We start from the raw sequence: 16,089 nt of genomic DNA, 5'->3' as shown, positions 1-16,089 counted from the left end.
GACCCGGGTGCGTTCGTGGGGCAGCCTGAGGGACCACCTGGGTGAGCCACGCTGGCTGAGCCTTATCTGTGACGTCTGTCCACATGTCCCTGCTGCCATTGGCTGCCCTGGGCTACCCAGACCCAACGGGGTCTCCCGCAGGAGTCCTCTCTGGGGCAGCGCCCTGAGGGCTAAGGGCCAATAAGGCTGTGAGGACACTTTGTGGAGTGGCAGGGGCCCTGGGGACAGGAAGCCCTTGGCCCCACAGCGCGGGTGGGGGGGGGATGTCATAAGACACCACTCATCTAAAAGCAAACATTTTCCTGACCTCACCTGATGAGCTGGCCAGGCTGAGGGGCACCTGCTGGACCTCGGACACCCGCAGACGTGCACGCTCAGCCCCAGCCTCCCCTGGGGACCAGAGGCCCCGCCCGGCAAACAGGCATCCAGTCCTTCCTCTAGCAGGTGGTCTGTGTCCGCAAGGCCAGCGCTCATGACCACGTGAGGAATGAATGAATGAGCCTTGGAGGGGGCAGCCCCGTGTACCCGTGGGGGGGGGAGGGAGGGTCGGCTGTGCGTTTGCGCAGGAGAACGAGAACGGCGCGCCTCCCCCACCGCCCTGGGCGCCAGCTGCAGCCGCCATCCCCTCCTCCACCTCAGGCCCCCTAATTTATGCCATGAGGGGGGCCATCCGCTCACTTGTTCCCCGCCTGGCAGCGGCTTTGTCCCCAGGCGGATTCCCAACAGCCGCCTTTGGGAAGAAAGGGCCCTTCTCTGGCCGGCAGTGAGGTCACCAGGAGGGGCCGGACGCGCACAAAGGCCATGCCACCCCCCACCCCCCCACCCCCCACCGGCAGCTGCCTCTTTGTCCCCAGCTCTCAGCCTAGAAGAGCCCCCCAGCTCAGCATAGGCCGGGCCTGGGCCTCCTTGGAAAGTAGACGGAGTGGGGGAGGGGACGGGAGCGGGCCCCTTCCCTGGCTTCGCTCCTGAAGAGTGACAGCAGCAGTTGAGGTGCAGCACCCCCCCTCCCAAATGCCATGCTGGGCATGGCAGGGCAGCTGGAGGGGTCTCGGCTTAGTGGGGGGGGGGGTCTGTGTCTAGCTGTCCCCCAGGCTGGCGGGCGAGCTCCCTTCAGGAGTAGGGGTTGCAGGAAGGTGAGAGGGAGCCTGAGGTGTTAGGAGGCAGCCTCGAGGGGGCAGGCAGCTGGTCCCCTGGCCTGGGGGTGCGTGGTCACGGGGAGAGGCTCAGGGCAACGCTCCTCGCACTCAGCCGCCAAACCCAGCTTCTTTCTGGATCGCGTGAGGCCTGGCCTGTGCGTGTGTATATCTGCTGTGTGTACATACACGGGAGTGGGGTGGGGGGAGAGGGCCCGGCGGCCCGAGGGTCTCTCCAGGCTGAGAGAGGAGGCGGGGGAGCCCTGGGGGGAGGGGGCCCACGGTGCAGAAGGCACTGGATAGGGGAGTTGCGTGGGCAAAGGCCTGGTGGCCTGACCCAGGAGCTCAGTGAGGGCCGTGGGGCGGGGGCCAGCCACGTGGACCTCCGTCCCCAGCCTGCTGAGTCCGTCCCCTCCCCACCCCCCAGGGCCAGCTGGTGGCACTTGGGCCCAGAGCTCCTTAGCAGTCTCTCCGCGGAGGGAGGAAGTGGAGCCTGAAGGGCAACACAAAAGCCCTCGTCTTGTCCCAGACAAACAGAGGCCAGGCTGGACGCTGGGGGACGGCCGCTGGGGGCCCGCGGCCCTGCCAGAAGTGCCTGCAAGCACAGCCAGCCCTGGCCAGGCTGGGCTGAAGGCGGGGGTGCCGGGCCTGAGGGCTGGGGAACAGAGCAGACAGCAGAGGACTGGGGTCCCACCGAAAGCTCGAAGACCTGCCAGGACCCCTGAAATTCCTGCATCAAGATCGTGGGGGACCAGCCAGGAAGCAGGACCGGAGGAGGCAGAGGCCGGGAGGGGGTGGCAGGGAGGGCATTGCAGGAACCGAGCCAGTGGGCCTGGGTCCCGGAGGGCGCCTGGGGCGGGCACAGGGCAGGCACTCTACCCCGAGGGCCCAGGCAGCCAGTGCACCTTCACGTCCTGGGGGGGCACAGAGCTGGGGGATGGGGAGGCCTGGGCCTCCAGTCCCCACCTCTCCCTCAGCGACGGCCCCGGCCCCGTTGCCTAGTGCCGGGAATGTCCATTGTGCCTGTAGCTTAGCAACAGGCCCCGGTCACCCCTGCCGCCCCCGCCCCGCAGCCCGCAGCCCGCATTCCTTGGCGGCCTGAGTCTCCGAGAGTCCGAGAGTCCGCAGGCCTCTTCTGTGCATCTAGCAGCTCAGAGCCCTGGCCCATGCACCTAGCATCCTGGGAGCCTAAGGCTGCTGGTGCGGGCAGCTGGGGTGCCACCGACCGCCATGTGCCAGCTACCTGCTCCGAGGGTGCCTCTGAAACCACGTTTACTCCTCACCTCAGTCGCTGGTTCAGTCCCATTTAGAGCCTCTTTCTCGAAAATGCTATGATAGTGGCCAAGAGCGGCTGCCTAGGGCCGGGCAGGGGAGACGGCGGGAAAGGGGATGGGGTCACACAGGACTCCTGGATCGGGACAGTTACATGGGCGCCATCCATCACATGTCAATTACGCTGCAATGAAATGGGTTTCTGGGCTATTTTCTGGGGGACAAGGTCAGTGGGGCGGGGGCAGGGCTGAGGGAGGGTGTGGAAGGAGGAAACAGGGTGGTCTTCTGGAGTTGGGAGCTGTGGGACACAGCCTTCTCCAGGGCAGGAAGCAAGGGCCCTCCCTCCCTCTGTGCTGGGACCACTCGCAAGGCCCACCCTCCACCACAGCAAACCCACTCCTGGGTCTGTGGCCTTGGATCCATGCGAGGAGCAGAGAGTCCCCTGCCAGGGACGGGCCACCTGCTTCTCCCACCTGCCCCACAGCGTGTGACCCACTGCCCCCTGCCCCAATGCTGGAAAACCCTAGAGAAACACCAGGGCCCTGACTTCAAAGGAGGCGGAGGGAAGTAAGTCCAGGGTACCTGCAAAGACAGGAACTTCTTCCTGCTGCCTGGAGAGTCTAGAGCAAAGAAATGGTTGAAACGGACTGGGGCACTTTTTTCCTTTTAAAAAATGTATTATGGAAAATGTCAAGGGCACCTGGGTGGCTCAGTCGGTTGAGCATCTGACTCTTGATTTTGGCTCAGGTCACAATCCCAGGGTTGGTGAGATCAAGCTCTGCATTTGGGCTCTGGGCTGAAAGCATGGAGCCTGCTCAGGATTCTCTCTCTCTCTCTCTCTCTCTCTCTCTCTCTCAATAAACAAACAAACAAACAAATAAATAAACTTAAAAAAAAAAAAGAGGGGCACCTGGGTGGCTCAGTCTGTTAAGCATCCAACTTCAGCTCAGGTCATGATCTCACGGTCTGTGGGTTCGAGCCCCGCGTCGGGCTCTGTGCTGACAGCTGGGAGCCTGGAGCCTGCTTTGGGTTCTGTGTCTCCTTCTCTCTCTGTTCCTCCCCTGCTCACGCTCTGTCTCTCTCTCAAAAATAAATATAAGAAAATGCAAAGCCTTCCACGTCCAAGGAGTATGGGGCTTCCTCTCTCCCAGCCTCCACTCCGTTGGCCCAGGGCCACCTCCCGGTACCATTAGCACACCCAAAAAAGGTGTCATTCCTTAAACCCACGAAATAAGCACTCAGGCTTCAGTTTCCCAAATGTCTCATTTTGTAAAATAAAACCTCTGGTTCGTTCATGTCAGGACTCGAAGGGGTCCGCGTGCGCTGCCTCTCCCAGCTCACCGGCAAGATGAGCCTCCAGAGACACAGGGATCTCAAGAGAAGGGTTTGGGGACGACACGAGAGTTCCGAGCAGGAGCAGGCTGAGGCAAAATGAAGCTCTGACTGACACCAGCGCGGCCTGGAGGAGTGAATCCATGGTGCTGGAAGCCTCCACGGACTTGACCTTGCTGCTCAAGTAATCGGGATGCGTTTGCGCCGTTTCAAGAAACAAAAGAAGGAAGAAAGTTCCAGAGTTGCCGGTGTCTCTGCAGTGATCACTGAGCCCCATGCCCCCAGCTTCCGAGAATGCCGCAGGCCTGGGGTGGGGCCAGGGAAGAGCATTTCCACGGAAGCCCCAGGCGATGCTGATACGGCTGGTCCAAGGGCCGGCCTCAGCTCCGGGGAGATTTCCTGGACACACCCGCCCAAACTCAGGAATGTTTTGCCACGGGAACTGCCTTGTGGGTTTGGAAAGACGGCCTGGCCAGCAGAGAGGACCGAGGCCTGGCCGTGGAAGGTCACTTCTGCCTTCTGGGGGAGGGCAGCTTGGCAGAACTCATTCTGGGCGGACACATCCTGATTTTGCTACAGAGACAGGAAGTCAGGAGGGGGTGCCGACCTTTGGGTCCCGGCAAAGTAAAGGCCACTCAAGCATCTCCCTAAATGTCTGGAGTTCAGACAACCCCGTCCACCTCCTGTCCCAGGACACAGTGATTTCTGTCTCTCACTGGGGTGCCAGACCTAGGGTCCACGCTTGGCTGTGGGGACAGGCTGGGAGGGACTTGAGGGCTGAGACTCAGAGGGTCCCCCTGTGCCAAGTGCTTGGTGACTGGCGCACGCACGGAGCATTTGTGGGCACGTGGGGAGGACTTGAGGACATTAGGGGCAAAAGGGCTGCGTACTATTTTGGGCTCAAGTTGGGGGGTAAGGGGCTGCTGAAGAGAGGCCTGAGGGCTTGGAGAGACACGAGCCCCAGGATCCCCCCACTGCTGCCTCTATCCTCCACGGAAGGAAAGAGGGCCCCAGAGAGAGAAAGAGGGAGACTCGGGAGGTAAAGGGCAAGGGCGGCCAGAGCGCAGGCAGGAGGGCATGGCTGGTGGCTGGCGGCTGAGAGGTGGGGACGGCGCAGGTCGGGGGAGGGGTGGAGGTGGCCCGCCTGGCGGGGCGGGGAGAGTGGAGGGATGTAGGGCCAACTCGTTACCGGACCCTCCTCCCCTCCTGGCCCCTCTGCTTCTTCTAAAAATGTGCCCACACCCGGCCGACCCTCTTTGAAGGGACAGATGTCAGGGAGAAAGCTGATTACTGTCAAAGGCTGGAGGCTGCGACCGGAGCTCTCGGTGAGCATGACCCAATTCTGAGCTATTCTCAGCCTGGTGGGAGCCGAGCTACTCCCTCCCGCCGACGCCGACGCCGCTCCCGAGGCAGCCTGACTTTGAAATGCCCTCCTCCCTCCGAGGGGCGAGGCGGGGAGGGCAGGCGAGGAGGCCGGCAGAGACCCACGGTCCCACGCCCTGCCCTGCCCCCCACCCCGCCCCTGCCACGCAGTCCCGCCACCCGAACCGCAGGGCCCCCCTGTCCGCCCGACCAGAGGGCAGGCCGTGTGATGCAGGGCTCGGAAAGGGCCCGCCCGCCCCCCTCCCTGCACGCAGGCCAGGCCGCAGCCCCAGAGGGAGCAGAGAAGCGGGGGGCCGGGCTGAGTTGACATCAGCTGGCCCCGCACGTGAACAGGCCTGGCTGAGGTCGGCCAAGAGCAAACACACCGCAGATCTGAGGGCGAAAGGGACTGCTGCTGGCAGCCTCTGCGGCCATGGGGGGATAGGTATTTGTTATGTAGCACGCCTGCGTGACAGCTGACTGACCATGCACGTACCTCAAAGGCCGTGAGGTCACCCAAAGAGCTCCTTCCCCCCACCCCCACCCCGCTGGCCTGATGTTCCTGCGGTTCTCAGTTTTATTACACAACCGTGAGCACAGCGGGCGGATGAGCTGGGTTTTCCAGAGAAGTCTCAGTGTCAAATCTTCTCTCCCATTATCCTGAGAGACTAGCCAAGTGCCCCTGAAGCAAAAAGCTATTCGAGGACCTCAAACACCAAAGAACATTCTCAGACCCAGAGTGGCCCCAAGATTCTGGCGTTGGAATCTGAGACGGAGACTGACGGCTTCCCGGAGGCGGTGGCAGCAGTGGCTCTCACCAGCGATGACAATCACAGATGTTCTGGGTGCCCGGAGGGCTCAGCCAGAAGAGCGTGCGACTCTCGATCTTGGGGTCAGGAGTTTGAGCCCCACCATGGGCGTAGAGATTATTTCACAAACACCCCTCTAACTTACAATCCAAAACATCGTACAAGCACCAACTGGGCAAAGGCCAACTGGATATTTCAATCCCATGGCAGCTCCTCCCCACTCCCACCCCCAGGCAGGCACTGTGTGTGTCCTCCTCTCTGCCAGGAGGGAAGGGACTGTCACCACGGCGCCCAGGGGGAGGATGTGAAGCAGGTGGGCCCAGAGCCCGAGCCCCCCAGTGCAGGGCCCAGTGGAGTCTGGCCTCCCTAAGAATCAAGTCCAAATATCCTTGTCCGTCGGCGACTGCAGGGGGCCACCTCCTGGCAAGGCCTTCCTGATGGTCCCAACCCTCCGTCCCCCTTACACACCACGGGTTGAACCCCCTTCCCTTGCTTTGCTTCCACTTCGTGGCTCTCACCTGCACCGTTGGTGCCTGGTTCCCGGGAGCCCCGCAGGGGCAGGCAGGGCTGCCCGAACGTCTGGTTCCCGGCGCCGGCGCCGGGAGGGCGTGACCCGTAGCAGGGGCTTGGTCTGCACTTGCCGGACCGGCGGACACACCCCGCGAGGCTGGCCAAGAGGGCAGAGTGCTGAGGACTGGGCAACATTAGCCTCCACCTGCACATCCCTCCTGGGGCATCAGGGGCCAAGACCCCCAGCAGGGAGGCCCCTGGGGACCCTCCCACCTGAGGCCCCACCAGGAGGCAGGGACACCCCCAGCCTGGCCTGTGAGCCCAACAGCCTCTGGGTAGAGTGGGACACTGCGTCTGGGCGGCCAGCCTGTGCGCACAGCAGCCTTGCAAACAGGGCAGACGGCTACCAGTCTCAGAGGTGGGGACACTGCCCTCTACAACTCATCAAGCTGCCCTCTCCCAGGCCTGCCCGTGGGATTCCTGTCTGAGGCCTGTACACTCCCACCTGGAAGGACCCTTGCTCACCCTCCTCCAGTTTCCACCAGCCCTTCCACACCTCGCACAGCGGTCCCCTCTTTCTGAGGAGCCTTCCAGGATTCCAGTGGAAATTGCTCTCCCCTTTGGCCTCTGTGGTTACAATCCAAGGGACCACACAGGGCAGGAGAGCGTCTAGGAGTCCCCGGTCAGCATGCAGAAGCTTGGCGGCCTGGGCCCCAGAGAGTCCCATTTCCTCTGGGCCTCAGCTTCTCCACCTAGGCAGTGAGCTAGAGCCGGGTAGGAACAGCATCATCTCTCCGGCCTGGGGTCCCACACAGCCTGTCTGCCTGCCTTCAGCAACAGGTTGAAGAGGGGGGCCTGTGTCCCTAGAAGACAGACCAGGTAACGAAGGCAGACAAGGCTGGGGGGGGGGAGGTGGCTTGAGGGGGGCAGGTGTGGGGCAGTCCACCTGCTGTCCTATCCTCATGGAGCAAACAACCCTTCCTCATCACTTTGCTAGACAGGGTGTGGCCCCCAGCAGCCTGGCATCCATTGTGCCACCTGCTGCCCATCCAAAATCCCACCCTGGGCCCCCAACCCACCCCAGCCCAGGGGCTTCTGGTGGAGGGGGTGAGCCCCTCAGAGGCAGGCGAGGGTGAAGCATAGCGAGGGCAGGGGCAAAACACACCAGGGCTGAAGAGGGCAAGGCCCAGGGGGCTTCCTGGGGGAAGGGTGCGATCTTGGACTGTGACCCTCAGAGCAAGTGAGCCAGGGTCTCTAGGTGTTGGAGGGCTCGAATGCCCGAGGGGGGCAGCAGGGGAGGCAGTCAGACGTGTGACATCTTCGCATCTTGGGTGGCGGCAGGGCAGGTATAGGAATTTCCAGGAAAAACTGAGGGTCAGAGTGAGTGTCTGGGGCTGGGCAGGGGACGTCCCCGTGAATCCTTGCCCTGTGACCAGCCCCGTGCTGCTGACTCACAGAGGTGGCTGTCACCAACCTGCTGACCGGCCACTCATCACGGGCCCTGGCCCTGCCTCTGGACACTGGGCTCCCCTTCTGCAGAACTGGGACACCACTTGGCTTTGGCTCCTTTGCCAGGAGACACGGGAGCAGAGAATGGTTCCCCAGGATGCTCCTGCCTGAGGCTGGGGCTGGGCGGCACTGAGACACATTTTGAGTGCGGTCTTTAAGGGTGCAGAGGAGTTCACCGGGGGCTCAGGACCACACGGGGCTCCAGACTGAGGCTGAATTGGGCCCAGAGGGCTACCTGGGGCAAGGCTGATGCCTGGAGGCCCGGTGGGGTCACAGGGGCTCACATGGGGCTTGGCGGCACAGATGAGGGGCCAGAGGGCCACCCAGACTTGAGAGCTGCCCTGTGCCTGGTGTGCCCATGGGGAGGGGTGCAGGTCTCCCGACCCCAGTCCTCTGGCATCCCCAGGCCCAGTGACAAACCAGGGCCGTGGTCTAGATCGCCATCCTCAGCCCCATCTGGGAAGTGGAGCTCGCTGAGGCGGGCCATGCCCTGTGCCAGACCTCCTGCAGGCCTCTCTCTCAAAGGCCAGGGGAAGGCACAGGTCCTCCTCTGTCCCCGAAGCTAAGCATCCGCTCAGAGGTCGGGCCAGGTCCCGGGAGGCAGAAGGCTGGGACAGTGGTCCCAGGGCCCCAAGGAAATCTGGTGGGGCTCAGGTCCTGCCAGGAGGTTGGGAGGAAGAGGGAGCCCCCCCCCCCCGTGACGGGCCACGGGCAGAGTCTCCTGCCCCCCAGTAGGCCCCCCTCTTTTGGCATCTTCCCACGGACTCAGGCCTGGAGGGTCTTTCTTGAGCTCTAGACCCTTCAGAAAGCATAAGAGACAGACCGTGCTGTGAATGGAGGGTCCAGTGCTCTGGGACGGAAGGACAGACAGACAGATGGACGGACACACACACACACACACACACACACACACACACACACACACAGGCAGACCCTCTCCCCCCTCCCCTACTAGGACAAGTGGCCCTTTCTGCAGCTGAGTGGGGGTGGCCACACACTCGCCCCTTTGTCCATCATGTCCCAGGCTGTTGTCCTGGAGTCCAGAGCCCCTGTCCAGACGCCCCGCCCTGGGACAGGGAGAGGAAGGAGCAGACCCAGGGCTGTGTGTGGGGAGGCCCAGCCCGGAGGCTGGTGTCGGGAATGAGGGTCTGACTCGAGCGGCACCAAACAGACCAGGTGCACGGCAGGGGCAACGGTGTTTATTTCTCCGCCAGGCATGGTCAGGGGCCGGCCCCCTGCCCCCTGCCAGCACAGCACCCTGGGGCTCTCGTCCAACATGGGAAAACTGAGGCTCCTGATGACAGCTGAGGCCGAGGGCACACACCCGGGCCCTTCACGCAGCAGTGGCAGGCACAGATGCCAGAGAGCGGGGCAGGCCTGCCCTGGAGGGGTGGCCTCCCCCCTGGATGTGCCCCAGTGTCCCCAGGGCTCCCGTGAGGGTGGGGCACCCAAGCAGCTCCGGGGTTGGACAGCTGGGGTTCAAACGGCTGAGAGGGACCGCCAGCCGGATCACTTGAAGCACTTCTCCGCCCTCCTCAGGCTCCCGGCTACGTGATGCCGCGGTCTCGCTTCTTGACACGTCAGGGGCTCTGGCGGGACGGCGGCCACAGGAGGCACTTCAGCAGGGGGGCAGGGCTCCCCTCCCCCGTCTCTCCACCAGGAGGGGCCACAGGACACTGCCGCTTGGCCTGTATATCGCCAGGCAGGCTGGGCCAGGCTCGAGGCCACACGGCAAGACCACCTCTCCCTGGCCTCCGGGCCGGCCTGGCACGGGCAGCTCTGGTGGGGTTTGGGGGGGGGGGGGGGTGCCCAGGGCAGCGCCAGGCCTTGCCCCGGGGAGAGGACGAGCCAGGCCGCACACCGAGTGGGGCAGCAAGCCCCTGGTCCTTCTCCTCGGAGTCCTTGCTCCCCCTTCCCTGCCAGCTTGGGGCCACCTGGGAAGGGGCACCCCTTGGCCTCAACACCCAGAAGAGCTTGCGACGGTGGAGATTTTCTGTGGCAAAAAGAACAGCAGCAGCTCGGGGAAGCAGAGCCCAGCAGTGACTGGGGCAGGAGGCCTTCCTGGAGCCGCCCCCTGGGGCCCCCCAGCCCTGCCCGCCCGCCCCGCCCCCCCGCCTTTCTAAACACAGGCCCGGCCCGGCGGTCGCCCGCTGACCCGCTGACCGTATAAGGCGGCCTCTGGCTGAGCCACACCTCCCTGCCTGGGCTCCGGGGAGGCCCGCTGGCTAGCCGGGGGTCTTGGTGGCAAAGGTCAGGTAGCCGGTGTGGCCCACGGCCTCCTTCATGGGTGTGCCACTGCGGAAGGGGCTGGCGTCGGGGCCGGCTTCGGGGCCCGGACCGGCCCCCAGGTCGGGCGCGGGCAGGCTGACGGTGCGCACGTTGTACACCCGGGGCAGCACCTCCAAGGTGCTCAGCTCTGAGAAGCCGCGGGCCGCCAGCGCCTGGCACGTGCGCTGCACCTGCTCGATGCAGGGCGAGAAGGAGCAGAAGCGCCCACCTGCGGGGAGCCAGACGCGCAGTCAGGGGAGCCGGGCGGGGGGTGGGGTGGGGGCTCAGGAGCCAGCAGCCTGAGGGCTGCGGACTGTGGGCCGGGCGTGTGGGTGCAGAGCCCGGGGCCCGAGGCCGGCCGAGTCCTCCACCACGCAGAGCCTGGCAGCAGGGTGGAGGAGGGGCAGAGGCCGGCGGGGCAGGGGCTCTCCGGGAGCCGCGTGGAAGGGGCCACTTAGACCAAGCCCACGGCCCTTATTTCTTTGGCCTTGGGCAGGCGCTTCTACGGGGAAAGCGGAGGGTCGGGGACAGGAGGAACAACGGGCTCAGGGGTCAGGGGTCAGGGCAGAGCCCTGTCCCAGCTGCAGGAGCGCGTGCCCAGAAGAGCACTCACCACACGGCACGGTGGCAGTAGGGGACGGGGCTCACCGGCGGGCGGAGACTGTTGCTGTCACAGGAAATTAGAGGCTGTCACCCGCTCTGGGGAACAGGAGGCGCCGACGGCCAAGGATGACAGGGTGCAGGCGGGAGCTGACAGCCCCTTCCTGCCACCTCCCACCAGGGCCCACCTGCAGTGTCCCTCGGCCTGGCCCGCGTCCAGCCCACATCCCCATCCTAGCAAGGAGGGTGTGGGGAATGCGAGGTGGGGGAAGGGATGTGGCCGGGCAAGTCCTGGAATGTCCCTGAGGCCTGGTCATCTCAGCCACACCTGGGGACACACCCAGGGACCGCCAGATGGATCTTCGGGAAGGGGTGAGTTTAGAGGAAGCACGAGCAGTTTGATGGCAACCTAGAGGGCACAGTGTCACCCCAAGAAGGCACCTGGCCCCTGAGCGTACTGCTGGGGAGACAGGACCCTCTGGACGAGGGCTAGAGCCTTCCGGCCGGCCCGAGTCCCAGGGAGCCTGGGGACTGCACTTTGCTGGGGTCGGGCTCACAGAGCAGGCAGGTATCGGAAAATACAAGGCCCATGAGCAAGAGACACAGAGAGAGCCCAAGGGAGGGGCTTGGAGGGGTACAGGGGGTGGGGTCCACGGATGGTGCAGCTCCCCCCGGCCAAGCACCAGGAGGGAGCCCCAACGACAGGAGGAAGGCTCGGGAGGGTGACCACGTGGACCTGGCATCATCTGGGGGCAAAGCTAGAAGGGGTGGAGGGGCGGGAAGCTGGGCTCAGCTCCTCCCGAGCCCCAGGCCACCTTGGCAGAGAGCAGGGACACGGCAGGGGACCCACTGGGACCCACTGCTGCTGCCTTGCTGTTTGAGGCACGCCTTGGCACCTGTATTTGGGGGGGGGGCGCCCTCCCCCTGCGGGTGCCTGGGCTGGCTCTCCACCCTCCTCCCCACCCTCTGTCCTGCTCTGCTCTGCAGGGAGGAGGGAAGGGGCCCTGGCTGCCTGGGCTGGCTCCTTCTCCACAAAAGGGAAAAACCCAGGGCCTCACCAGCGCCTCCCTGGCTCAGAGCCAATGTTCCCGCCTCCTTCCCGCCGCCTGCACATCTTGTATCTTCCCTAAAAGGGGCTACTCTGCTGGCTTGTGGCTGGTGGGGGGAGGGGAGACTCTTCGGGCAAGAGCTGGGGTCAGAGTCTGGAGTGCCCTGAGGTGCCTTAGAGGTGGCACCTCTAAGGTGGGGCTGCTACAGTCCCCAGGGAACTCAGACGCCTCCCAGCTCCAGGGGGTGGGGGGTGGGGGGGAGCGGGGCAAGGCCAAAGAACACAGGCTCAGCTGGAGCCCCGTTCTCCCCAGTTCCTATTCCTCTCCACCTCCCCACGAGCCTTCAGCCAGCCTGACCCACCCCGACTTCAGGTCAAAAGGGGACCTGGCCTGGCCACACTATGTGGCCTGTTGTCTTCTGACCTCTCTGGGCTTCAGACGACCCACACCCAAGGCCAGGCCCACACCAGAACCCCCAACGTACCTTCAACCTTGAGGGCGTCCCAGGCGTGGCCCACAGCCTCCCAAGGAGACGGGATGTCCAGGAAAACAGCATCAGCCACGTGGCTCACACCAAAGCCGCTGCGGCATACGTCCTGGTTGCGCACCGTCACCCAGCGGCCCACTCGGTGCTCCTGGAACTCCTCCCGGGCCTTCTCTGCCCGCTGCTGGTGAAACTCCACTGAGTGCAGGTGGCCCGTGGGCGCGATGGTGCGGATGAGCGCGTGGGACACGGAGCCGCTGCCAGTGCCTGGCAGGAAGGGACGGGTGTCAGGCAGGACTGCCGGGGACACTTAAGAATCAACCCCACCCTTACTCTGGAAAACCCCACACGGGGCCCATGGGTCAGACGATCCTGGTCGCTAGTGGGCACCACTCCGGAACTGCCCAGCAGGTCCGGGCTGCCCACGGTTTTGTCACCGAGTCTGCACTGGGGCTGGGTGGGGAAGCGACCGGCTGGGTTCGTTTCCGGGGTCTGCAGTGGGTCCGGGCGGCAGAGCGGCCGCCCTGCCCGATCCCAGCACCGGAGCAAACCCCGTCCCCGCCCCACACCCCCTACTCCCCACCCCCCACCCGGTGGCTGGCCCCGAGTCCCCCAAGCTCGCTGCCCACTCAGAGGTCTGCCCACCTCCAGGCCACGTGCAGCGGGAGTGTGGTGTGCCTCCGCCCTCGCTTCGCCTGGTCTCACGGCACCAAGACACGGCAGCCGACTTGCCACAGGGCCCCACTCTTCCCCCACGTCGCCGTCCGCCAGTTCTCTTCCACCTGCCCTGGCCACTCCCCGGCTCCCGTCAGTGCTGCCCCTCCGCCTGGCTTCTCACCTGGCTGTGCCCAGCTGGGGCTGCGTCCCCCCATGACCTCCCCCGCCCTGCGGTTTCGGGTGCTAGTCTTGATGCACGCTCCCCAGTGCCAGGTCCCTTCGCTGCAGACTCCTATTGTCCAGCACACACGCACGACCTCCCAACACCTGACAGCGCTCGGCGTTAACGAGGACAAAGCTGGATCCGCTCCAAGCCCGAACCCCTCCCATCGGCCCTTCCTGCCCAGTCAACGACACCCACAGCTCGACCAGACATCGCAGGGGTGCCCCAGACTCCCCTCTCCCACCCCACATTCGGTCCACAGGTAGCTCCTGCCTCCCCACCTCCACCCTGCCCCCATGCAGCCTGGGCCCTCCTCCTGGCTCTGTAACCACCACCAGACAGGCAATTCTGTTCCCCTCGGTGAGGCCCTGCTCTCGCCTCTCCACACGGGCACAGTCAGACCCGACCACCCTCCGAGCTGTGCCCGTTTCCTCCCGACCTCATTTCCTGCCCCTGCCACGCTGGCCTCCTTGCTGGGTCCTCACTCAGGGCCTCTGCACAGTTCACCCTTGGGGTGACACTCTCGCTTGCTTGGCTCTTGGTAGCGCCTCCTCCTTCTCGTTTCCAACTGAATGTCCCCATGCCAGAGGTCTTCCCGGACCGACCGAGGTGTAGGGACCTCTTGGAGCCACCCTCAAACACACAGTCCAGTTTTACTAGGCTCACAGCGATCACAGCACTGAAACAGTGACACTGGGCTTACTGTCCCCTCGGGGAAGGGGCAACCTGGCCTGTCTTGTTCACGGCTGTACCTGTAGTTCCTAGAGGGCAGCTGGCATATTAGAGCCCAGAAGCACACCCACTGCACAGAGCAGTAGGGGATGGAGCTGGCTCGAGGGCCTGCTGCCCATCTGCCACCGGCCCCCCAAGTCCCCAGTGGCTGAGCAGCAGGCCTCTGCCTAGACCCCACTAACCCTCTGACCCACAGCCCAGGTTCTGCACCTGACTCTTTCCGTTTCAAAGTATCTGGCTGGCCAACACGGAGAAAGAGGCCTGAGAGGGACAAGATGGCCTCAAGTCCTCAGACCTGGAAGCAATGGTTCTGGGAACTCTTTGTGACCTTGGAGCCCAGCTGCACAGCCCATGAGGCACATGCTGGAAATATAGGTGCATCGGGCCTGGGCTGTTCCTGACCAGGCTGTATGCTTCAGTCTCCACCCCAGGTGGCCCCAGCACTTGTGTGTGTTTGTGTGTGTGTGTGTAAGGGCCAGAACAATCTCAGGCCCTGGGCTCAGTGACAGCAGTGCTGGCCAATGATGAGCTTGAGATAGAGACTCCCCACCTACAATGAGTACCTCAGAGCAGCCCTGGTCTCCCTCCAGGAAGGGGAAACTCTCGGCCCTGGGGCTGGGTGGTCGGGGACTGCTGGGCCAGCCACTCTCTGCCCTCCTGTCAGCACAGGGGTAGCGACTGGCAGTCAGCACCTAGGCCAGAGCCAAGTGGCACTCTGGCCCTGCCTCGCCAAGGCAGGCAGGACTCTCACTGAACACCAGCTCCTCTGGGGGAAATCCCTGGTCCAGGGCCATCAACTCTCATTTAGATTACAGCACCTGCCTCCTAACTGATGCTCCTGCTTCTGCCCTCACTCCCTGCAGTCAGCCCCCCCCCCCCCCCAAAACATTGGTAAAATAGAAGCTGAGCAACCACGCCTGTCTTCAGAAAGGGCAGGATGGAGGCTGTCTGGATGCTGGGTCAGACTTTCATCTTCAAGTCAATTTTTCAGAATCAGGATTGAGGTAGCCCAAAGAACTCACCGGATTCACAGACCACAGAGCCAGGCCGAAGCTCCAGCATCATAGTGAGCAAAGCAATGTCAGTGGAGTAGAGGATCTGGGTGCGGTGTGGCAGGTTCAGTGTCCAGAGCTCAGGCGTGGGGTGGAGCACATACACCCAGCCACCTCGACCACAGGTCACCTTGGAGCCGAAGGGGCGGCCGATGAGGTCTACTGAGTGCCGCAGGACGCCATGCCGGGTCTGGGTCTGTGCCCCCCGCTGCACACGCACTGCCACCATTGCACCATGGCCCAGTGACAGGATGGCCGTGTCACCCTCTTTGATCAGCTCCTCATATGCCACGAAGCTCATGGTGTTGCTATCTGGCAGGTGCCTGAGACCTGGGAGAATGTGTGTGGGCATGAGCATGCAAAGGTGCCAAGAGGGTGCACCTGGGATCTGGGAGGAGGGCTGCGAGGCCCAGGTCCCAAGCGGTGAGGGTGGGGAGGCTGGCTCCGTCCCTGGCTCTGTCCAACAGGACGACCAACAGGCTGCACCCTGCACTGACGTGTTAAGCCCTTCTTGGTCTAGGTCATGAATCAGAAGTCATCAGCCCAAATCACAGATGGAGAAACTCAAGCGGGGCAATGGCAAAGGACGAGCCCACGATTTCCTACTAAGGATCAGACCCTCTCATCACCCTTCTCCGGGACACCGGCTCCCATTCTCCGGGTGTGAGAGGAGGGACCGGCCACCAGCGGGGCAGCAGTCAGCGGTCTGTGCTATCACCTGCAGGCCAGGCTTCATTCCACGGAACCCCCCTCACCCCAGTCTCCCCCAGAGCGGGCTTCCAGGCGGACGGGCGGCAAGGGGGGGATGCAGGAGAGGTAAGGGCCCCCCCAGCAGAGGTTGGGGACGCGGCAGGCCGGGCCGGCACGGGGCGAGGTGGGGGGGGCCGCACCGAGTCTCACCCGCCAGGCTCGGCGGGCTCCCGCTGCCGGACGCTCCGCACGTGGCCGCGCGACGCTGCCTCCGCACTTCCGGCTCCGGCGCGGCGCCCGCGGATGGCGTCACGGCGCCCCGCCCCTCGCGCGCGGGGTGCCGGGACCCGGGGGCAGCCCCTCCCGGCTGCGGAGCGCGCCTCCTGGGCGGCCTCTGCTCGCTACGA

At 64.2% G+C, this 16,089-nt stretch overlaps 1 protein-coding gene across 4 annotated transcripts; it reads right to left on the bottom strand.

Annotated features, from left to right (window-relative positions):
• Positions 1–9,110: 9,110 nt before the first annotated feature.
• TRMT61A (tRNA methyltransferase 61A) lies at positions 9,111–16,066 on the bottom strand. 4 transcript variants are annotated; one of them, XM_047863275.1, is made up of 4 exons: positions 15,893–16,066; positions 14,963–15,322; positions 12,329–12,595; positions 9,111–10,424 (listed from the first exon to the last, which is right to left on the bottom strand). In XM_047863275.1, exons 2-4 carry the CDS (start codon positions 15,291–15,293, stop codon positions 10,153–10,155), a joined length of 870 nt encoding a protein of 289 aa, XP_047719231.1. In that variant the 5' UTR covers positions 15,294–15,322; positions 15,893–16,066; the 3' UTR covers positions 9,111–10,152. The 4 variants fall into 4 exon arrangements, with proteins under 4 accessions (XP_047719231.1, XP_047719229.1, XP_047719230.1 ...); XM_047863273.1 differs by having other exon boundaries at positions 15,883–16,002; XM_047863274.1 differs by having other exon boundaries at positions 15,711–15,991.
• Between the last annotated feature and the right edge of the window lie 23 nt (positions 16,067–16,089).

This window comes from Prionailurus viverrinus, chromosome B3 (genome assembly GCF_022837055.1).
Source record: "Prionailurus viverrinus isolate Anna chromosome B3, UM_Priviv_1.0, whole genome shotgun sequence".
NCBI classification, from domain to species: domain Eukaryota; kingdom Metazoa; phylum Chordata; class Mammalia; order Carnivora; family Felidae; genus Prionailurus; species Prionailurus viverrinus.
Note: the sequence above shows the minus strand (reverse complement) of the source record. Positions and strands in the feature narration are given on the sequence as shown.

What these genes read in the sequence shown, in the direction of transcription:
- TRMT61A (XM_047863272.1), bottom strand. Translation starts at nt 15,350, where the DNA reads ATGCTCATGCCCACACACATTCTCCCAGGTCTCAGGCACCTGCCAGAT. An exon ending in CTCTGTGGTCTGTGAATCCG is followed by an intron (nt 12,596 to 14,962) that starts GTGAGTTCTTTG and finishes CCTTCCTGCCAG; the next exon opens with GCACTGGCAGCGGCTCCGTG. An exon ending in GGACGCCCTCAAGGTTGAAG is followed by an intron (nt 10,425 to 12,328) that starts GTACGTTGGGGG and finishes GGCTCCCCGCAG; the next exon opens with GTGGGCGCTTCTGCTCCTTC.